We start from the raw sequence: 23920 nt of genomic DNA, 5'->3' as shown, positions 1-23920 counted from the left end.
TTCAGGGGATCTGATCATGGCCGAGGCAGCCGAGGACGCTCACGGGCAAGATTCTCCAACGGTAAGTCAAAATCATACTCTGCCTCTAACCTCCTGTCATATCGCAGGTCGTGTTTCTCTTTTTTTTCAGAACTGGGCAGAACTATCTTCAGACACGTGGATACTCCAAACGGTGCAGGGCTATCGAATAGAGTTCGACTCGACCCTGCTCCAGCAGGCCCCTCCACGTCCTATCCAGACTACACGGGCAGACGCCCGCCTCATAGACGCGGAGCTACAAGAACTGCGCTCCCAGTGTGCCATCCAACCAGCTCCGGATTCCACCAGTTTCTACAGCAATATCTTCCTGGTCAGGAAGAAAACTGGCGAATTTTGCCCCGTTATCAATCTCAGGGAGCTCAATTCTCACGTTGTATACTGACATTTCAATATGGAAGGTATCCACCTTCTCCGGGACTTACTTCGACACGACGACTGGTTCACTCGTCTGGACCTCAAGGACGCGTACCTTACCATTCCGGTACACAGAAGCAGTTGTCCCTACCTCCGTTTCTTCTGGCACGGGACCCCCTGGCAGTTCACCTGCCTCTCGTTTGGCCTCAGTTCAGCCCTGTGGTGCTTCACCAAGATTATGAAGCCGGTAGTGGCGAAGCTCAGAGCCCAAGGCATAAGATGCATCATCTACCTCGACGACATCCTGATCTTCGACTAGGATGCAGAGACTCTGCGGAGACACACGAATCACACAGTACACCTTTTGGAGTCTCTAGGTTTCGTCGTCAATCACCGCAAGTCCGCAATGACCCCGGCTCAATCAGTTCAATTCCTCGGATTTGTAATAGACTCCACATTACCTCCCGGCTACCAAAATTACGGCCATCCGCAGGGAGATCCGGAAAGTCCTTCGTCGGACAACCACACTCCTACGATTACTGGCACGTATCGTAGGCCTTCTCTCCGCATCCATCCAGGCCATTTTCCCCGGACCCCTGCACTACAGGGCCATGCAGCGCCTCAAGGCAAGATTCCTTCGCAGACAACCGACATACGACCAACCGGTTCCAATGTCGGCCGAAGTTCAGGAGGAGCTACACTGGTGGCTGAACTGCATGCAGGCTTGGAATGGCAGGGCCATATTCAGGAAACAGCCAGACTTCGTGCTGGAATCGGATGCCAGTTGTTCTGGCTGGGGAGCAACAGACGGAACCACGTCCACAGGAGGAGTCTGGACTTCCGAAGAGCTCTCGATGCACATCAATTGCCTGGAACTCTTGGCTGGGTCATTCGCCATTCGCATCCTTGCAAAGGACCGATCCAACTGCTGAATCCTACTCCACATGGACAACGTCTCAGCGGTAAGATACATCAACCGCCTTGGAGGCACTCATTCTCAAGCACTGGTGGATCTCAAAAAAGAGATCTTCGATTACTGCCTACCATGCAACATCACCTTGCTGGCAGAGCACTTACCAGGAGACTCCAACACGACGGTGGATTGGTATTCACGCCACTGGCGGGACGCCAGCGATTGGCAACTAGACCCTCATATTTTTGCACTACTGGATGTACAGAGGGGACCTCTCTCCATAGACCTATTCGTGTCCTGCAACAATCGACAGACAGATGCTTAATTCAGCTGGCTCCCAGACCCGGAGAGCCTCGCAATGGACGCTTTCCTACAACAATAGCCATGGGACGGTGCTTACGCATTCCCACCTTTCACAATGATAACGAGGGTCTTTCACCGGATCCGCCTGCAGGGAGTGAGAATAATTCTCATCACTTTCAGTCAAGGATCCCCTCCTCCTACCAGATGCCCCAACCATCCTCAGGAACCCATTGGGCCTACCTCACCCACTAGTCATGCAGGAACGCCTGCCCCTTGTGGCCTGGACTCTTTCCGGGGCTCCTGGCGAACCGAGGAATTATCGCAGGAAACTAAGGACCTTCTATGGGATTCAGTGGCACCAGGAACAAGGAGGTGCTACTTATCAGCATGGCACTCCTGGACAAGTTGGTGTGTGGGACGGGACCTCAATCCCTTTACTGCACCTACTCACTCCATCATGAATTTCCTGACCTCACTTTTCACTGCCGGAAAATCATACCGGTCCATCAATGTGGTACGGTCAGCCATCTCAGTGGGCCATACTCCGACACAGGGGACACCTGTTGGTAAGGACCCGCTCATCTGCAGACTTCTCCGTGGCATGCGTCTGCGGCGCCCCCCGGAACCCAAATACTCTAGACTTTGGGACATTGGCGTGGTCCTACAATTCTTACGAAATTGGCCTCCCAACGAGGAACTCTCACTCTGCCAGCTTACCGCAAAATTCACCTTCCTGCTCTGTCTGGTTTCTTTTCGATGGGTATCGGACGTACGCGCCTTTGACGCCGACACGTTTACCTTCTGTCCGTCCGGTGTTACCTTTCAGGTCTCACGTCGCACCAAGTCCAACTCTCACTCGGTCTTCTACCCTTTCTTCCCTTCTGACCCTCCACTCTGCGTGGTCTCTACTGTCCGTCAATACGTGGAAGCCACCGCGACGTTGCGGCAGTCTTCCACTCATCAACTTCTCATCTCTTACGTCCGCCCTTACGGTCCAGTTTCGGTTACTACACTGGCCAGATGGGTTAGATGGCTACTATCCCTTGCCGGTATTGACCAAACTTTGGAGCACATTCCGTACGTGGGTCAGCGACCTCTTCCGCTTATGCGGCAGGCGCGTCCCTTTCGGACATCTTACGAGCGGCGGACTGTACCAGAGAATCTACCTTTAGGACATTCTACTTTCGTCCTCTTGATAATCCAGCGTTTTCTCTTCTTTCACAGCGTTGAAATTGCAAAACACAAAGCCTCCTGTCATGTGATAAAATTGAATGCTAGCTAATAATCTTAATTTTAATAATGACAGGAGGCGAGGATTTTCCCTCCCTGCTCTCTTTCATTCTTCCCTCCCTATTAATTTCATATCTACCTATGGAATAATTACTTTAGGTTATTTAGTAGGTTAATAGATGATACATAATTCATATCATTAGTATCATAATTAGCATGTATGTATTAGTGAACAAAGAAAAAACAAGATATAAATATATAATAAGATTAAAGGTTAAAATAAAATAGGAGAAATGAACTAAATTAACTTATGTCTAATTAAAAATAATTAAAACATTTAGGCATACACAGACATGTACACACATGCACATACACACATCTCCAGGCATACACAGGTACACACAGACAAGCCATTTGTGTTTTCTCCTCTCTCATATTCTTCCCACTACTGGTGTACCCCTCTATCCCATATTTCTTCACTCCGGTGTCCCTGTGAATCTCATACTTCCTATCTCTGCCTGGTATGCATCTCCATCTCACACACAACTGCAAAATAGACTCCAATGTCCTCTTAAATACACTTTGTCCCAATGCTGCAGTGAAGTCCATAACTGTAAAGCTCAGTGTAACAGTAATTTGAATTACTTTGCGGGACCTCCCCGAGCAGCCTCTTTAGCCATAGTTATCTAACGTAGCACGAGTCTCAATGAGTGAAGAGGTGTGAGGTGAAAAAATTAGTGATTCAGAATTTACTCAGTCTGCTCTGCCCGCTATCCCCTCAGTCTCCTCGCTACACACAGTGGTGTATTCTGGTTTTGTGCTGCCCTAAGCATGACAAAACTCGTCCCCCCTCCCCCTTCTAAATTTATCTTCCTGACAGACACTAGCCCTCAGTCATTGTTTAACCAACACACTTTCACTGAAACACACATTCACTGACAGACACACATACACACTAACTGACACAAACACACTCACTGACAAGACACACATGCACATTCACTGACAGATGCACACTCACTCAGTTTTAGAGAACCACACACACTGAGACACATAAATACTTACTGACAGATACACTGGCAAACACACATACACACTCACTGATAGACACATATACACTCAGTGTCAGACACACACCACTCAGTGTCAGGCACACACATTTACTGACAGACACATACACTAGCTGACAGACATACACATTCGCTACCAGACATACACACACTGACACACTCATACACACCGAAACACGCATACACACACTGATAGTCACACATACTCTCATTGACAGATACACACTGACAGAAACACATATACACTCAGGGACAGACAAATACACACTCACTAACAGACACAAACAGACACACACTCGCAATATTTTTTTTTTATTCTTTATTTTTGCGTGCAACAAGGGTCATACGGCTCGCAGAGCCTCAATTTACACATCAACAGATAAGAAAGAGAAAAAGAAAATAAAACTTCGGCTTGTGAGACTTATGCACATTTTTTTTGGTTGGCTTGGTTGTTTTGGTTGCCGTTTTGCGGTTGTAGTGGCCAATTATCGCCGGGTTTCGGGTGTTTTGCCCCGGAGCTCGTCGCTCGTGCGGCCGTTCAGCCCGCAATATTTTTTAATGTTAAAAAAGCTGGGGTTAATTCTTCCCTGGGGTCCAGTGGGGCTGGCAGGCAGGCACAGCCATTCGAATGATGGAGGAGGGCGGCGAGAAAGCTCTGATCCTCCTGCTCAGCTCCCTTGCACACCTCTCAGTGATGCCAGGACCGGAGTGATGTCATATTCCGGCTCCAGCATCACTGATGTGCGTGCGAGGGAGCTGCGCAGGAAGAGCTCAGAAGAGAGTGCTCCCTCGCTGCCCGCGTGCAAACAGGGCAGATGCCAGCCTTGGGAGGTCTCAGGGGTGGCCAACCGGCTACTTCTTGAGCCCCCCAGGACAAGAGGCTGACCAGGCATCTGCCAGGGCCTTTGGGGGTAGCCTTTTTGCTGCCCCCTAAAAGTGCCGCCCAAGACAAATGCCTGGTCAGTCTAGCTGCAGTAATGCTATGCAGTCACTGAGGTTCTGCCACATGATTCAGAGGGCCGGAATTTCAGTGAGGAACAAAATAATATTAGAAGAGTTATGAATAGGAGGATTTCTCACATTAAAGGGGTTCAAACCATTTATTAAATAGAGCAAAAACAGAAGTGGATAGATGCGGGATAAAATGTAACCTTTATTCTTTACATGAAAACAATTGTATATAATATAGTCATCCAAACCTAAATATGTATGTAGTACAATCAATCTAAAAAGGTACACAAATTTGATTATTTGTTGACGTCAATAAATGAATGACATATAAGAACAAAGTATCAAATCTAATAGTACTGACATCCTATGGCTATAATAACAATTGCTATTTGAAGTTTTGCCACTAGATGTCCTCATGAAACAGTGAAAGTGATCGTCACAGAAAAGAAATGCCATATGTAAAAAAAAAAAAAAAATAAGCTAATTGCTTTTCTTGCTTATTTGATTGCTGATTGCCCCACATGCACATTTCAATCTGTAAAGACGCAGAGCTCGTCAGCACAGCAATGTGTGTAAAGAGATTAGGGGCTTTTATAATGTGGATTGGTGGAGTGTATCAGATGATCAACTATGTGAGACAGACACGACAATGAGGGGTGCGTTACACTGACAAAAACCAAGCTCCTGTTGATAACCTAAACACTGAGTACTGATTCAAACCAAATAATGATCGTGAATGGTAGTAAGCTCATGAGGTGGATAAATGGGATAGAAAACAAGTGGTTTGATAAATGATCTAATGAAATATATCAACATTCAAGTGAATATGTGTAAAAATAATGAACCACAAATCTATATGCAAGTCGACTAAGCCATTATTTCAACAATTATTGTCCTCAGCTCTAGCTATGCGCAGCTTGAGCACTTCTGCCTCCACACAAGCCACGTGTGGCTTGATCTTCTCTTCTGAGCGGGCCGCGTGCACTGACCGCAGTGAGCGTTCATGTGACCCGCCTCGCACTAGGAGCGCAGCTCAAGTCACAAGCTCTGTTAAAGGGGCAGTGGGAGCCACAAATGGGTTCAGGCTCCAATTGAACCACATTATTCTGCCACCCCCACACACACACGCACGTTTTGGGGACGTAGGCATGACGTGAGCCAAACAAATGTTAATTAAAGGATATTTAAACTTCCCTAGCCCTATCCACTTTGCCCTATCATGGTTTCTGTTTCAGTACCCTTTTGTGCAATCTATTGTGTTTTTTCTTGTATTGACCTTGGCTTTGTTCCTTACTCTGAGTTTATTTTTTACCCTTTCCTGTCTTGTTTCCCCGTCTGACTGATTACTGTGTACCTGACTCTGGCTAGTACTTGTTTTCGCTGTCTCTCTGTTACCCTGACCTCGGCTCGTCTCTGATTACGTTTTATCTCTGTCTGACGTTTAGTCCAGCCATTCTAAGGCCAAGTAATACTTTATATCCTTGTCTTGTCCCATGCTATCCTAAACTCTGCGTGCTGGGGTATTATGCCGTGACAGGATTAATGTTGGGGCTGCGTATATCACCTTAGAAGGGGGGCAGACTGAGACATGGACTGATAAAAAGATGCCACTGAGGGACCTTGATTTTGACCTCTAATTAAAGTGAGGGACCTGGTAACTGTTGGGTTTAACTGTTTGAGAAAAAGGCAGTTTCAGTGCAATTGTGAATGGAGGAGAAGTATCAGATGTGTTTGCATGTCGATATCCACACTCTGCCCTTGCGTCATATGTATAATGAACCTATGTGTCATTGTGCCAAAATATTCAAAAATAAACTTAATGAATAGTAAATGAAATAGCTGGTAGCCTGAGAAAGCTAGAAGGGAAAATAAAATCCAAATGTGGTGTGATTCTTGCAGACTCAAACAAATATACTGTTATTCTTGTACAACACAATGATATGGAAAATGTCAGCTAGATTTTAAAAAAGAAAGTCTATTTTAGCAATTTCTAATTATGTATCAGGACGTTGCTTAATTGTTTCCTACTTGAGTATTCTTGAAATAGCTCTATTTACAAAAACCCTGAAGGAAAATGTAATAGTAATTGAGAACACGTAGTAGATATACTGCCACCTGTTAAACTTGTAACATCTGTAACTATTCCCACTATTGTATGGTTATGTAATGAATGCAGTCCCTTGAAGGTGTATGGTATATAGAGAGAGAACACACAGCAGCATTTCTGCACGCTTTAACTAGTGGCTCTAGTGAACATGTTGAGGCTCATTGTACTTTTATCTGTTGTTCTCTGTGGTAAGTGATTGATATAATTCATTTTATATAATGTGGCAACATATTCTGATGTGTTTTAGAAATTTAAAAAAAAATTGCAACAAAACGACACTGTCCTTCAAGAAGAAGAGCTTACATTCTATTAGGAAATGGGGTTTGATTACAGATATATTAAAGTGTAAACTAACCAGAAAGAAAAAATATAATCTGTATCTAACCTAACATATCCATTTTTATATAAATTATATAAAACCACCTGGACATGCATACATTATTATTATTATTATTATTATTATTATTATTATTATTATTATTATCGCCATTTATATAGCGCCAACAGATTCCGTAGCGCTTTACAATATTTTGAGAGGGGGGGGGGATGTAACAATAAATAAGACAATTACAAGAAAACTTACAGGAATAATAGGTTGAAGAGGACCCTGCTCAAATGAGCTTACAGTCTATAGGAGGTGGGGTATTAGAAACATTAGGATAGGAAATATCAAGTAGGAGTGAAGCAGAGCTGGAGGAGAGAGCAAAGCACTATCCCATAGGAGAGCAAGCGACAGGTATGTAAGGGAGAGATTACTCTGGGAGGCCATACGCTTTCCTGAAGAGATGGGTTTTAAGGCCCTTCTTAAATGATTGAAGACTAGGGGAGAGTCTGATGGCAGTAGGCAAGTTATTCCATAGGAGAGGAGCCGCCCGTGAGAGGTCCTGCAAGCGTGAGTTGGCCGTACGGGTGCGAGCAGCGGTCAGGAGGTGGTCGCGGGCAGAGCGGAGGGTACGAGGAGGGGCATACCTCTGGATCAGTGAAGAGATATAAGAGGGGCTGAAATTGTTCAGTGCCTTAAATGTATGGGTTAGCACTTTGAATTGACTCCTATAGGATACAGGGAGCCAATGTAATGACTGGCAGAGGGGCGAGGTGTGAGAGGACCGACTGGATGGGAAAATCAGTCTAGCTGCAGCATTCATTACAGACTGTAGCGGGGCAGTACGGCTTTTGGGGAGACCAATCAGGAGAGGGTTACAGTAATCCATGCGGGAAATTACTAGAGCATGGACAAGTTCCTTGGTACATTAAAAGGTTGCTGCTGGGGCTCTCTCATTTTATAACATGACAGGAGGCTTCGTATTTGCTTAAGTCTCTCTTTACTAGAACTCCACAGCAGCACAGAAAAACAAACAATCAGAAAAAAGTTAGGTACTATAAAACTCCCCTCCCCATGCATCATTTCCTCTTTCTTTGCTGCTCCGCAGACAGTACAGGTAGTGGGTGGCTTTAGGTTTTATTATGATTTATTGGGATTTATATTTGGTATCTTAGTATCTTTACTTATTTGTTATCTGTACCTTTTTATTTAGTATCATATGTGTAGCGGAACCCTGTTGTGGCTGCCCCTTCCTGTATTGTTGATTACCCTCACCTACCCTACCTTGGCCCTAAAGACAAATACTGTTCCTGGCCCTTGGATTACCTCAGGGCAGTGTTGCAACTTTAAATGGGCACTTCGGATACCGTCGAAGTGCCGAAGTACTCGTCGAAGCTGTCGAAGTCGTCGAAGTGCACGGCATCGAACAAAGGACCACATGGCGGCGGCCATTTTAACTTCGAACACCGCCGACCCTTACCATCGACTCCACTTCGACACTTCGACTAACGTCGAAGTACCGGCCACACTTCGAACGGGACTTAGCCGATTTTTATGCCAGAAATTGACCGACCGCACAGCTCAAATCTATGGAACTGTTTTGGGCAGGAAAATGTGCTTGCGGTCGGTCATAAAGGGACCTCCAACTAACTATTGATCTACTGGAGGGATTGGGACATTTTTTGAGAGTATTACTAATTGAAGTCTGCTGATTACGAAAATGCATGTTTTATGTTTGTAGCACTAATATTGTAGAAGTTATAGATATTGGGTAAAAGTTATGTTTGAAACTGTATAATAAGTGGATTATCTCTCAGGCTAAGGGGAGGGAATCTGTGGGTTTCACCCATGATACTATTGGTTGTTTTATGCCTCCCCCTAGGTGTGGCCTGTATGTGTACATTTGTAATAAAAGGCAGGCTGGATGTACCAGCCAGCAGTTCTACTCCTGAAACTGTGTGTCGTCCAGTTATTGGGATTGCTGTTGGGAGACTGCTGTATTACTTTACCTGCTGGAAACCTTGCCTGTGGATTTATCATCACCTTGTTCCTGAGCCTCACTGGGATCTTTAGTGGAGAATAGCTGTGAGATATCGGCTCTCCGCTACATTGGTGGTAGCGGTGGGATCCAGACTCACAGAGGAACAAGCATAAATGGAGTGTGGATGGAGATTGATTTTACTACGCTAAAATGCTCCACACTAAAGGACCTCCTAGAGGCAAGGGGTATACAAGCCAGCAACAAGAAGAAAGCGGTACTCATTACTGAACTTATGGCAGAGTACAGAATGGAGGGCGATTCGGTTCCTGAACAGAGGGAGCCGGGAGGAACACCAGAACACTTGGAATTCCAGAGGCAGATTCGATTTAGGCTACCCCTTTATGGAGATTCCGGGATTTAAAGAAGGTAGAAAAAGACTCACATGCAGAGTGGGCATGCAGATTACAGAGGGCAGCACTCGGGTGGGTGCAAGCTAGCGGGGCACGGTCTATGGAGGACGTAATCTAGATGATGCTGATGGAGCAATTCTATGAGGGAGTAACCAGTTATATCCAGGAATGGGTAAGGGACAGAAACCCTACCTCCCTCACCGAAGCGGCCAGGAAGGCAGATGAGTATCTGGATGCACGCAGGCAACAAAAACCTGCAGCTCCAAAAGCCACTTTTAAACCTTTGGGGGAACCACCTACACCCCAGCCCCACCGAGACACCTACCACCACCACCACCACCCGCTGCACAGCCACGGTTCCGCCAGCCCACCTCTGGCCCCTGTCATCACTGCCAGAAATGGGGACATTATAAAAGGGAATGCCCCCAGCTGCGGGACCGTTCTACCTGGATCCGTCTGGGCCCACCACCACCAAGGGCAGCCTCAGCCCACCACTACCAGGATATAGTGGCCACTCCATATGGTACAGCAGTTCCCATTACCACCGTGGAACAGTGGGAGGTACTGCATGAGGCGGATCCTGTCCAGGCCAATGTTGACAATCTACAACATCACAGGCAGACCGTATACCTGAATGGTAAAGCAGTCCGAGGACTACGAGACTCAGGAGCCACTATCACCCTGGTACAGAGCCACCTGATTCCGGATCAGGCAAAGCTAAACAAAACTGTGGCCATCCAGGTAGCTGGGGGAGCGGTGTACCGGCTACCTACAGCAAGGGTACATTTACATTGGGGAGCGGGGACAGGGCACGTGGAGATGGGGTTGATGCCGCAGCTACCGGCTGAGGTTTTATTGGGGAACGATCTGGGGAGGCTCACTTCTGCTTTTGAGCCCCAGACGCCTACCATAGGAGAAGCCAACCCTGTGGTCACCCGACAACAGGCCCGCACCCAGGACTACAACACACTGCCGGAGGTCCAGGTAAGTGATCCTACCCCTCCCCTAGAATGTGTCCCCTGGGCCCCACCTAATGAATTTGCAGCTGAAGTAGCCACAGACCCTACGCTTCAAGTTTATAGGGACAAGGTTGTCACGGGCTCACCCGGGGGGGAGGGAGAGAGATTTGTCTGGGATAAACAGCTTTTGTACAGGGAAACAGGCAAGCAGATTACGGGGTCAGACCCGATAGTGATGAGGCAGCTAGTGGTGCCGCAGCGGTACCGAGCTGAGTTACTCCGGATAGCGCATGATTTTCCGCTATCCGGACATCTAGGGGTCAGTCGCACTAGGTACAGACTGACCCAAAGTTTCTTCTGGCCAGGGATTAGCCAGGAAGTACGCAGATACTGCACTACGTGTGATACCTGCCAGAGGGTAGGCAAAAGGGGAGACCGAAGGAAGGCGAAACTCCACCCCTTACCCATAATTGAGGAACCCTTTAGCCAAATAGCGGTAGATTTAATAGTTCCCCTCCAAAAAGCTAGCCCGTCAGGAAAAAGGTATATTTTAACAGTAGTAGATTATGCCACCAGGTATCCAGAGGCAGTGGCTCTGACCAACATCCACGCTGAAACGGTCGCGGATGCCCTCATGCGGATATTCTCCCGGATGGGATTACCCAGGGAGATTATCTCGGATCAGGGCACCCAATTTACTGCAGAGTTCACCCAACACCTGTGGAGGATCTGTGGCATTAAGCCTATTATCAGTGCCCCTTACCACCCCCAGACGAACGGGCTCTGCGAACGGTTCAATGGTACCTTGAAGCAGATGCTCCGAACCTTTGCAGAGACCCACAAGGACTGGGAGCGATTCCTGCCGCATCTCCTGTTCGCATATCGGGAGGTGCCGCAGGAATCCACGGGGTTCTCCCCGTTTGAACTGCTGTTTGGGAGGAGGGTCAGAGGTCCCTTAGATCTTATTAGAGAGCATTGGGAGGGAGACCGGAGCGCAGAAGGCACTCCCATCATACCATATGTGCTGGTCTTTCGAGACCGCCTGGAAGCATTGACTAAGACCGTAAGGGAAAACCTTCAGGCGGCCCAGACCCGCCAGCGCACGTGGTATGATCGGGGAGCCAGGGACCGTAGCTTTCAGGTCGGGCAGAAAGTACTGATTTTGAAACCGGTCCAACATGATAAGTTACAGGCCGCCTGGCGGGGACCATATAGGGTGGTGGAACAGAGATGTGACACCACCTATATCATAGGCCCCTGCACAGGGACTGGAGGGCGACGCATGCTCCACGTGAACATGATGAAGCCCTACCAGGAGCGCGCCGAAGAGGTAACCGCCATATGTGCGCCCAACACTGAGGAGTTTGACAGCTTACCCCTTCCCGATTTGCTGGGGGATGGGCAGTTGTCTGGGGATTTAGGGGAGGTTGCACTGGGAGATCGGCTGAGCTCACAGGAGCGGATCGAGGTACAGCGATTATTAGAGGAGAAACGAGACACGTTCTCTAATGTACCTGGATACACTCCTCTGGCAACTCACCGGGTCGAGACCCCAGGGCAACTACCCATGCGCCAGACCCCCTACCGCATCCCAGAAGCGGTGAGGGAAAACATGCGCAAGGAGATCGATGAGATGCTCCAACTTGGGGTGATAGAGCCCTCAGATAGCCCATGGGCCTCTCCGGTAGTCCTCGTGCCGAAGCGAGACGGTACGACTCGCTTCTGCGTGGACTATAGGAGATTAAATGAGAAAACCGTGTCAGACGCCTATCCTATGCCCCGGATAGACGAGTTACTGGACAGAATGGCCAGGGGCCAATACCTCACCACTATTGACTTATGTAAAGGATATTGGCAAATCCCCCTGGCCCCAGGCGCCATCCCGAAGTCGGCCTTTGTCACCCCATTTGGCTTGTATCAGTTTAAGGTCATGCCATTTGGGATGAAAAACGCCCCAGCTACCTTCCAGAGGATGGTGGATCGACTTCTGCATGGATTCCAGGACTATACCTGTGCCTACCTGGACGATATTGCTATTTTTAGCAATACGTGGCAGGAACACATGGCCCATATAGGAGCTGTACTGGATAGGATAAGGGAAGCTGGTTTGACCCTGAAGCCTGCTAAGTGTAGTATAGGAATGGCTGAGGTGCAGTACCTGGGACATAGAGTGGGGTGCGGCAAACAGAAGCCCGAACCCGCCAAAGTAGAGGCCGTAGCCCAGTGGCCCACCCCTAGGACTAAGACCCAGGTTTTAGCATTTCTAGGGACAGCGGGGTATTACAGGAAGTTTGTTCCCAATTATAGCGCCCTGGCCAAACCCCTCACGGACCTGACCCGTAAGAACCTTCCCCGCCAAGTAAACTGGACCCCAGAGTGTGAGCAGGCATTCCAACACCTGAAAAATGCACTGATAAATGCCCCTGTCTTGGCAGCTCCCAATCCAACTAAACAATTTCTTGTTCACACAGACGCTTCTATGTTTGGATTGGGAGCAGTACTGAGCCAAGTCGGGGCCGATGGCGGAGAACATCCCGTGGCTTACATCAGTCGCAAACTGTTACCTCGAGAAGTAAGCTACGCCACCATCGAAAAGGAATGCCTGGCTGTGGTGTGGGCCCTAAAGAAACTGCAACCCTATCTGTATGGACAGCCCTTTTCCTTGCTCACGGATCACAACCCGTTAGTATGGCTAAACCGGGTGGCTGGGGACAATGCCAGGCTGCTGCGCTGGAGCTTGGCGCTACAGCCCTTTGATTTTAATATTCAGTACCGCCCGGGTAAGCAGAATGGAAATGCTGACGGGTTGTCAAGACAAACTGACCTGGAAAAATGATCCGTGAGCCCCCTGACATCCCCAAGCTGATCCGTGTTGGATCAGACTGTGTATGCCGGCTTGTGGGCAAGGGGGAGCAGTGTAGCGGAACCCTGTTGTGGCTGCCCCTTCCTGTATTGTTGATTTCCCTCACCTACCCTTGCAACTTTAAATGAGCACTTCGGATACCATCGAAGTGCCGAAGTACTCGTCGAAGCTGTCGAAGTCGTCGAAGTGCACGGCATCGAACAAAGGACCACTTCGAACACCGCCGACCCTTACCATCGACTCCACTTCGACACTTCGACTAACGTCGAAGTACCGGCCACACTTCGAACGGGACTTAGCCGTTTTTTATGCCAGAAATTGACCGGCCGCACAGCTCAAATCTATGGAACTGTTTTGGGCAGGAAAATGTGCTTGCGGTCGGTCATAAAGGGACCTCCAACTAACTATTGATCTACTGGAGGGATTGGGACAATTTTTGAGAGTATTACTAATTGAAGTCTGCTGATTACGAAAATGCATGTTTTATGTTTGTACTAATATAGCACTAATATTGTAGAAGTTATAGATATTGGGTAAAAGTTATGTTTGAAACTGTATAATAAGTGGATTATCTCTCAGGCTAAGGGGAGGGAATCTGTGGGTTTCACCCATGATACTATTGGTTGTTTTATGCCTCCCCCTAGGTGTGGCCTGTATGTGTACATTTGTAATAAAAGGCAGGCTGGATGTACCAGCCAGCAGTTCTGCTCCTGAAACTGTGTGTCGTCCAGTTATTGGGATTGCTGTTGGGAGACTGCTGTATTACTTTACCTGCTGGATTTATCATCACCTTGTTCCTGAGCCTCACTGGGATCTTTAGTGGAAAATAGCTGTGAGATATCGTCTCTCCGCTACAATATGTTTTTTTACTTTTCTATATTTATATGTTATATTTTTGTACTTATTTGTTATCTGTACTTTTTTATTTAGTATCATATATCCCGCCCCCCCCCCTCCCCTCGCTGCCCCTCTCTCTTTACCCTGCCATTCTTCCGCGGGCTGCATGCACGGCATAGGGGTTTCAGGAGACTAGCCTCTGGTTGTCTCCTGATTTCCCCGATCCCCTTTGTGTTTACTGGCAACCGAGGTACTCGCGGTCGGACGCGAGTACCCGGCGACCAAGCCACTCTCCCACGTGGCCGCCCCGCTCGCCACGTGGCCGCCGCCGCACTCAGCTCCTTCTCGGAGCCGCGGGCAGCCGAACGGTTGGAGGAGAGTGCGCCTACTCGAAAACGGCCCCTCCTCCGTCCATGGATCGGAGCTCTGCTTTTGCCGCCCTACTGGGATTCCCTGGTGGATTGATTTCAGGTTTACCTTTGCTTTTTCATTTATGCCTAGAATAATATCAACACAGACACATGATGAACAACATCAACATGCTTAAACCTGGTGCAATATGACCAGAGAGTTTCATAAAAAGAGTAAAATGATGCCTGGAAGGCTGTAGATGTGTGACTTTCTATACAGAAATATTTAAATGTAAAAACGCTTGTAATTCTGTCTTTATGTTCTCATAACCCACTTTTTTATATGCATTGTGTGATCATACATTTATAGATCACCCTTTATCTTTTAGATGACAGATTACATCTAGACTGCTGTGATTTTTTAGTTGGCTTACATTCTTAAGATTGCTGTGAATTTTGCTGACAGTGTATATCACAGATTTAGTTTTACTGTTTGCTGTGTGCTTTCTGACAATGTAGATCACAGTAGTTGTACTGACAGTGTACTTCGAGTTTTAGTTTTCCTGTTTTACTACTGACATGTGAGTTTTGCTGACAGTGTATATCTCAGATCGCGGAGAGTTTTGCGGACAGTGCGTATCGCTGTCTACTGTGCGTTCTCTGTCAGGGTATATCACAGATTTCTGCGAGTTACAGGTGTATATGAATGCAGTTATACAGGCTCTGTACAGGGTGTATACAGTGCCAGTTAGCTCTTGGATTCATATCCTTCTCAGTGTATATTTTTTCTGGCCCAGCTACGAGGTCTCAGAAGGGACTACTCTGATATGTATTCTCTGTCTATGGCGTATATATGAGCTACAGACCTGGCTCTGACTCTAACTGGTATGGGAGACCAGTCTACGCTGATACCATACAATTTTATCAGGTTCTTGGGGAGAGTCATTGAAGTTGGCTATTGTTTAGCCCTACTCCTGGAAGTGTCCATGGTTGCAATATCATTAAGGTGGTATGGTGATGGTAATATGCTAAGACATTTCAAACGGATCTGTGTGCGCATGGCATACTGATTCACAGTTTACGGAGAGTATCGCTCAGTGTATCTTACGTTCATGGACATGATGGTCACTGGTAAAAATAGAAAATGAATCCAGGCACTCCAAATGAATTCCAAGAAAAAGGCAATTTATTGGAACCAGCAGCTACAAAGCGACGTTTCAACCCCTAAGGGGGGTTTTGGAGTGCCTGGATTCATTTTCTATTTTTACTACTATATTTTGTCCATTTTGGTACTGGGACATATCCAAGCACCCTGGATTCCTTGGCAAGGGGTGGAGTGCACTTCCATCAATTTTCTACATTTATGATGGTCACTGGGACAACTTCCGCTTATACCCACTACAGCTGGAATACCACTGTTTGCCTGCTGGGCATTTAGGGACTGCCAGTCCCGGTTCAGGTTACTCACACGGCATTACGCTGTCTAAAGGGTTGGTGTCTAAGGGTCCTATGTCACAGGATGCCCTGAGGATCTACAATTTTAGGGACCTCTACCCGAACTCAGAGGTCCCCGTTACTCATTCAATACCCATTGTAAAGCGCTACGGAATTGGAAGGTGCTATATAAATACATGATAATAATAATATAATGGTAATACACAACCCATTGATTGGCCTGCTATGTCTGTGCCCATAAGAACGGCCTGCTATGTCTGTGCCCATAAGATTGGCCTGCTATGTCTGTGCCCATAAGAATGGCCTGCTATGTCTGTGCCCATAAGAACGGCCTGCTATGTCTGTGCCCATAAGAACGGCCCGCTATGTCTGTGCCCATAAGAACGGCCTGCTGTGTCTGTGCCCATAAGAACGGCCTGCTGTGTCTGTGCCCATAAGAACGGCCCGCTATGTCTGTGCCCATAAGAACGGCCTGCTATGTCTGTGCCCATAAGAACGGCCTGCTATGTTGGTGCCTACTTGAATGGCCTGCTATGTCTGTGCCTATTTGCTTGGCTAACCATTCTGTGTCCATTCGTTTGGCCTGCTGGGCCTGTGCCCTACTGACGTGCTTGCACTATTGGTTTTGGCCGCAGGCCTGGAGGAATATCTCTGAGGATAACCCAGTGCCCACCAGTGACATGGAGATAGGCAGGTGTCCAGACAAACACCTTTGCCATAGTGTCCAAGAGGACACCAGTATACGACCATCTGAATATGGTGGGAAGGGTGAAGGCCCTAAACCTCATGCCTGAAGGGCAAAGTTTCTTATGAATACCCGGACACATCCACGGTTTATTCCAAACCGGTGATGGCACATCTCCAAGGAGAACTTCGCACAGGCAAGGACCGGTACTCAGACACCTACAGGAGAAAGCGGTGTTTTTTCCTTGTCTTTACCAGCTACTCCTTATCTGCCTCCCGGAATCCCTATAGGTGTCGGTATTTTTTTCCCGTGTTAGGTTAGCTCCTGGCCCTGTCCAGTGGGACTTGCTTTTATTACCTTCCGGCCTGCTATTTGCCTTCTATCTGAGATAGAATTGGTGTATTTACTCTTATCTACGTTTATTGTTGCCTTTTTGTTCTTTCATGACTTCCTTTCCCTTTTCGTTCGGGTCGTCGAGAGGCCTGACTTGACCTCCTCCGACCTCCCGGGCACTCGTGCATTGCGGAGAACGTCTCCAGCTTTCCTCAGACTACCAACGGTCTTCCCGGACCCCGCGCACGCGCACGCGATCCGGATAGTCGGTTGATAGTTTTTCCATTGTTGTTTCCGAAGATTGCATACTGCCTTATGCTGACATTTATAAGAGGTGTGCCCTGCAGTTTGGTCACCCTGAGTCGCTAGGGACTCTAGTTTGCATCACAGGCAGGGCCGGATTAAGAGCCCAGTGGGCCTGGTGCTGACAATTATGATGGGCCTATTTACAGAATCTTATCGACCAAAAACACTAAAACAGTCATACCTCCCAAGCGTCATGTATCTGATGGAGATGGTGTTAGAGGGAAACTCATAGGATGCAGCTATAAGAAAAACACATACTCTATGCTAATCTCTCTCTAATTTATGCTTTCATCTTTCAAGTAAATCCATACCCCCTAACAGCAGTGTCCAGTGAAGCAGGAAGTCAATGGGCAGGGTAAAAGGGTGGGCCACTGGTGCGAATCACGTAACCAGACCTGCCAAGGGGAGAACATGCCCAAAAAGGGTGCATGTCTGTCCAAAGAATTTGAAGGACAGCCTGGCATGAATGCATGTCAGGCTGCCCGCCAATCCTGCAGGCTGGCCAACTAAGGGCATACTATGCAGGCAGCATTCTGAGCTTGACATAAATGCGTCTAATGATGCGCTCACTCCATGCTTTCTAAGGACTGTCCCCTAGCACTCGCTGGTCCACTTGTCTCCTTATCTTCTTACTAGCAGGCAGAAGTTCCTGGTATATAGTCTGAGACAGAGAAAAGGTGTATGTAGTGAGTGTAGAAGAAAGGAGGGGACATACCACAGTGTTAGAGAGACCAACAGCATTACCTAAACTTATTTTATTGTCAGCCAGTCCACACAGGTTTTGTTCCCATACATCCCTCTTAAGCTTCCAAACTTAAAGGGACACTATAGTCACCAGAACAACTACAGCTTATTGTATTTGTTCTGGTAAATAGAATCATTCCATTCAGGCCTTTTGCAGTAAACACTGTATTTTCAGAGAAAATAACTCCACTGGCCACTCCTGAGATGGCTGCTAGAAGTGCTTCCTGTGGCAGTACTGCCTAGTGTGCAGCACTGCCATTCAGTGTCTCCACCCTCTGCATGCAGACACTGAACTTTCCTCATAGAGATGCATTGATTCAATTTATCTTTATGAGGAGATGCTGATTGGCCAGGGCTATGTTGGACTTGTGCTGGCTCTGCCCCTGATCTGCCTAGTTAACAGTCTCAGCCAATCCTATGGGCAAGTATTGTAATTTGCTCAGACCACCACTTCTGATGATGTCAGCAGACAGTCAGTTCAGAGGCAGAGCCAGCTGCTGCAGACTTGAATACAAGTTATATTTTACTATACTTAGGGAGGCAAGAAGGGGCCAGGGTGGTGGTTTTAACATAATGGGGTCAGAAATACATGATTGTGTTCCTGACCCTGTAGTGCTCCTTTAAGCAAGAGTATGTGAAGAGTGGTTAGGGTTGCCACCTTTCTTGGGAAAAAAATACCAGCCTTAATCATTTGTATAATCACAAGGAGTGACATCAGAGAAAATTCTGTAAAATCACCAACAAACTACTCACAGTTTGATTCTGCTGTATAGATGGATTGCTCCCAATGTCTCCCTGTCTCCCAGTGTCTCAGTCTCGCAAGTCACCCAGTGTCCCTATGTATCAGTGTCAGTGTCCCCATGTCGCCCAGTCCCCTAGTCTCCCAGTGTCTCAGTGTCCCCATTTCTCCCAGTGTCCCAATGTCTCAGTGTGTCCCCATGTCACTAGGATACTGGGGACACAGTGAGACCCGGGGACACAGAGACATGGGGACACTGAGAGACCCGGGAACACACAGACATGGGGACACTGGGAGACATGGGGACACTGAGACATTTAGGGAAACTGGGAGAAATGGGGACACTGAGACACTAGGGACATAGACACTGAGCCATGGGGCCACTGAAACATTTGGGGACACTAAGACACTAGGGACACAGAGACATGGGAACACAGACACTGGGAGACAAGGGGACACTGGGAGACTAGGGGACACTGGCTGGGAGACAGACACTTGAGGACACTGAGAGACATGGGGACACTGAAACATTTGGGGACACTAAGACACTAGGGACACAGAGACATGGGAACACAGACACTGGGAGACAAGGGGACACTGGGAGACTAGGGGACACTGGCTGGGAGACAGATACTTGGGACACTGGGAGATATGGGGACAGTTGTGGACATAGACATGGGGACACAGACATGGGGACACTGGGACACATGGGGACACTAGGCACACTGAGAGACATGGGACACAGACACTGGGAGACTTGGGGACACTGAGACACTAGGGACACTGGCTGGGGGACATGGGGACACTGGGAGAAATGGGGACATAGTGTCTCCGTGTCCCAATTTCTCAGTGTATCCCAATGTCCCTATGTCTCACAGCGTCCCCATGTGTCTCAGCATCCCCATGTGTCCCCAGTGTCCCCTAGTGTCTCAGCATCCCCATGTGTCCCCAGTGTCCCCTAGTGTCTCAGTGTCCCCATGTTTTCCAGTGTCCCCAAGTGTCTGTGTTCCCAGGTCTCCCAGTGTCTGTGTCCCCATATGTCCTAGTGTCTCAGTGTCCCCTAGTGTCTCAGTGTCCCCATGTGTCCCCTAGTGTCTCAGTGTCCCCATGTGTCCCTACTATCTTTCCCCCCATCCCTCACTTAGAGCTGTTGTCTGGACTCTGTGTTGTGTTGCTGCTCCCTCATGGATCAGTGAGTAGTAGAGAGAGGCAGGGATATGCTGTAACTTCCCATACCTGCCTCTCTCACACACAGTGACCCCTACTGGCTGGTGCTGGTATTGCAGAGTAATCTCCATTTATTCTGAGAAAAATACCTGCATTTGTATTGCTGGTATTACTGCAATACCGACACGGCCAGACAGCCTCAAATACCGGCTGTGCCAGTAAAATACCAGACAGGTGGCAAACCTAAGAGCAGTGTGTAAAAATTTTTTTTTAAATGGGCCTATTCCATGGGCCTGGGCCTGGGCCTGGAGCTGCAGCTCCATCAGCCCCTATGTTAATCCGGCCCTGATCACAGGAGGGTGCGGCCCTCCATCACCTCGATCCGAGTATGTTTATTTTCAGGAACAGAGGGCGAACCCTCTTAGATACAGAACCGGATACTGATTTGATATTAGAGGGCGCAGCCCCTCCCTCGACCTCTACCAGATACTGGGCTGGATACAGAGGACAGGTTTGGAGGACACATTCTCATAGAGAGAACCGGTCACGGATGTTCACTCTGCTGTTGGTTATTAACGGGTGCGGCTAGCAGCCAGACGCTATCACGGTTTGCGATCACATTAGTAGAGAGCGCAGCTCTCTCATGCACTCGACACTCTACAGCACCGGCCATTTGTTCATCACACAGGCTTGTACCTGTGCAAGACATTGATGACTACATAGAGGGGCGTCCCTCCTGCATTCAATTAGAGATGACATCCATGCTACTGTCTTCGTTCTAGAGGACTGCCTGGTCATGCAAGATATAATTATTTAGACGGGATCCCTCTATTCTATCTCCTGTAATGGATCTACTGGATCCGGACCGCTGTAACACACGCGAGAAATACTCACAGAGGTATAACGGGGGAGGCCCCCACTTATTTACACACACTCCTGGAGATGGTTCGGCTAACGGATGGTCCTCCGGTATTACGAGAATGCAGGTTTTTGGTATATTCTGCACCATATAATACAGAGCATTGCTTTCTGTTTTGGATATCCAGACCATTAAGAACAAACTGCGCATACACTTTCTCCCATGTCAAGATGTCAGGAGATACGGAGACCTTCATGGAGCAAACGGGCACTGCCTTGCTCGGGTAACAAGATTAAGGAAGGCCTATTACCCGCTCTGAAGGTAAAACCGTACGTATGGATCACATGGTAAGACCGGAAACCCCGGTTGTCTTGACCTCCCCGGTCATCAGATCTTGGGATAAGATGGCAGGACTGCCCCGCCTCCTCGGAGCGCATACCTGGTGATCATGGTTCGGAGATGGAGGACCCTCCGTCTATACTCTATTTATCCCTCACGGGAGCCGTTTTGTTGGATTCGCGCTACCCTACTTTTCAACTATCGTCCAGGAGACCTACGAGACTTTATGGTGGTACCTGGTGTACCCCGACTCCTACACAGACATCTTTTGTGGATGGAAATCTGCGTTCCTGTTTGCATTTCCCATTCCTTTGACGATTTCTGGAATTCCCTATTCCCAGAATAGTCGACCACCGTTCCTCCACACAAGTTCAGTTCGGAACCCTGAATGGACGTCCTTTGGAGCCTTTTCTCTATGGCGTCCGAGGATTACACAGTCCATTTGGAATATTGGAATCACTTAGAATATGGCTGGTTTGGCCACACTCTTGCCTGCATTATGAATTTATGCTCGGATGAGACATCTCACCGGGTAGGACAGGAAGGTACGAAAGATCCTCCTCGGTTTCTATTGCGATTTTGGTGGTGGACTTAGGCGCATTCCTTGAGATTGGAGATCTACCTGCAAGGCCACATCGCCAAATGACCCTGACACGGGCGGAGGAGCCGCCTTACGGATAATGAGTTGAGACATGGTGGCAGTTTCTTCTCGCGACCCTAAGTCCGAAATTGACCTTCGATATTATACAACCACATACAACTTGCCAGCTCGTGGACCAACTGCTAGGAAACAGGTCGCAACACCACGTACAATGGATCTATCAGTGGATGGTGTTTTTTTCCGTATTTGAGATGCTTCGTCGGCTGGCATCTTCTTTGATCCGTCTGTCATTTATCGTACTTGGAATGTCCAATTAGGATTACTCTATTTCCTGGAATAGGTACCAGCGACACAAACAGCGTTGGATTGGTGAACTGAGCATTGAAACAGCAAATACGAAGCCTCCTGTCATGTTATAAAATTGTAGATTATGCTAGCTTTAGTGTACCTATAATCTTGATTTTATTAATGACAGGAGGCGAGTATTTCCCACCCTTTCTTATCCCTCCCTTGTTTTATGTTTTAGTTTAGATTAATCAGGTACGTATGCAACTGTTTGTTGTCTCTGCTACCTGTCGCTTGTTCCTTATGTCTGTTTTTCATAGTAGGGTTGGGATATCTACATATTAAGGTTAATTTTGGTTGCTACATTGGGTACCTGCATGTTTATTCAGAGTACATTTCATTGGATAATCAACCTGTTCGATTCTGTTTTTCTCTCGTTTCAGTTTACAACACTATCAGTTTACAACAGTTACTCTCGGATGGTGGACATCGTTATATTCATCGTATCTAGGACTTCGTTTCTTCCCCATGATGTTCTCTTCCTTTTATTCTGTTTTTGTCGCAGCTTGAAAGAGGAAATGATGCATGGGGAGGGGAGTTTTATAGTACCTAACTTTTTTCTGATTGGTTGTTTTTCTGTGCTGCTGTGGAGTTCTAGTAAAGAGAGACTTAAGCAAATACTCGCCTCCTGTCATTAATAAAATTAAGATTATAGGTACACTAAAGCTAGCATAATCTACAATTGTATAATTATTTGGCATGTATAGAGGATGGATAGTAAGAAGTAGAATAGTGGGTAAACATACTGTGGTAACACAAGTCTTGTGGTGGATTGGACAATGCAAGGGAAAGCCGGTGAATAACACGGTAATAATTTGTTTCTTTTTAGGTTTTTAGGGAATTCTTAATAAAATACTGAATGGGTGAAGGTATATTAGGACAAGACAGGGCAATCCTTAAGAATTAAGGCAGCCCCACAGAAATCTTGTAAGGGAGTTGAAGATGACAGTGCCATGAGTCAAGAGAAGAAAGGGAAGGTCACTGGCAAAGCAGAGAATTCATTTATGTTTGCACAAAAATGTCTTTTTGATGGTGAGAAACAAGTGAGGATCAGAATTTTAAATGTAATCCTAAAGGAAGCACGGAGATACTATATAGCCCCATATGTTTATTATGTTTCCCATGATACCCATTCCAGCCTAATCAATATTAGAGCTACAATACAAGCAACTGCAGTGTTATTAAATTCTAATCTGGTGGTAGTGTGAGGAGAAATGGGGAAAGAAAGCAAGTAGAAAGTGAACACAGACTACAGAAGGGAAAGAGGAGAAAGATACAAAGAAAAGGGAAATTGCTTCTAAAGAAACGTAGACGTTCTTTAGAAGTGAAGCAGCGGTCCCTGAAAGCTTGTTGTTTCAAAACACCCAAGCATGTCATCCATCTTTTTACAGATACAGGTAGATAAAATGTGGTATGGCAAACAAGAGAGAGAAGGGATAATATAGTTGACAGTGCAGAAGGTAAGCTGATAGAAACGAATGTTGATAGGAAATGGCAGACGAATGACAGAGTAAAACATTACATCCGACTGATAATCAGTCCAAAGTCTAATACTGCCAGCCACTAATCATTCAATAGCTTCCACTCATAATGAGTTTATTCCAAGTTAGCTTGCTACAGTTTTATAGGCAATGTTTAAAAATATAAATCAACAACTT

The 23920-nt window shown here is 47.2% G+C and overlaps 1 protein-coding gene across 1 annotated transcript in view; it reads left to right on the top strand.

Annotated features, from left to right (window-relative positions):
- Nucleotides 1-2066: 2066 nt before the first annotated feature.
- The window catches only part of LOC134575763 (chymotrypsin-like elastase family member 1), a 35823-nt gene continuing 13969 nt past the window's right edge, over nucleotides 2067-23920 (top strand). The window contains exons 1-2 of the mRNA XM_063435203.1: nucleotides 2067-2633; nucleotides 23141-23294. Of these exons, the coding sequence (XP_063291273.1) occupies nucleotides 2067-2633; nucleotides 23141-23294 (721 nt within the window). The remainder of the gene's footprint in view (nucleotides 2634-23140; nucleotides 23295-23920) is intronic.

This window comes from Pelobates fuscus, chromosome 1 (assembly GCF_036172605.1).
Source record: "Pelobates fuscus isolate aPelFus1 chromosome 1, aPelFus1.pri, whole genome shotgun sequence".
Taxonomy (NCBI): Eukaryota; Metazoa; Chordata; class Amphibia; order Anura; family Pelobatidae; genus Pelobates; species Pelobates fuscus.
This window is presented reverse-complemented; position numbering and strand designations above follow the sequence as displayed.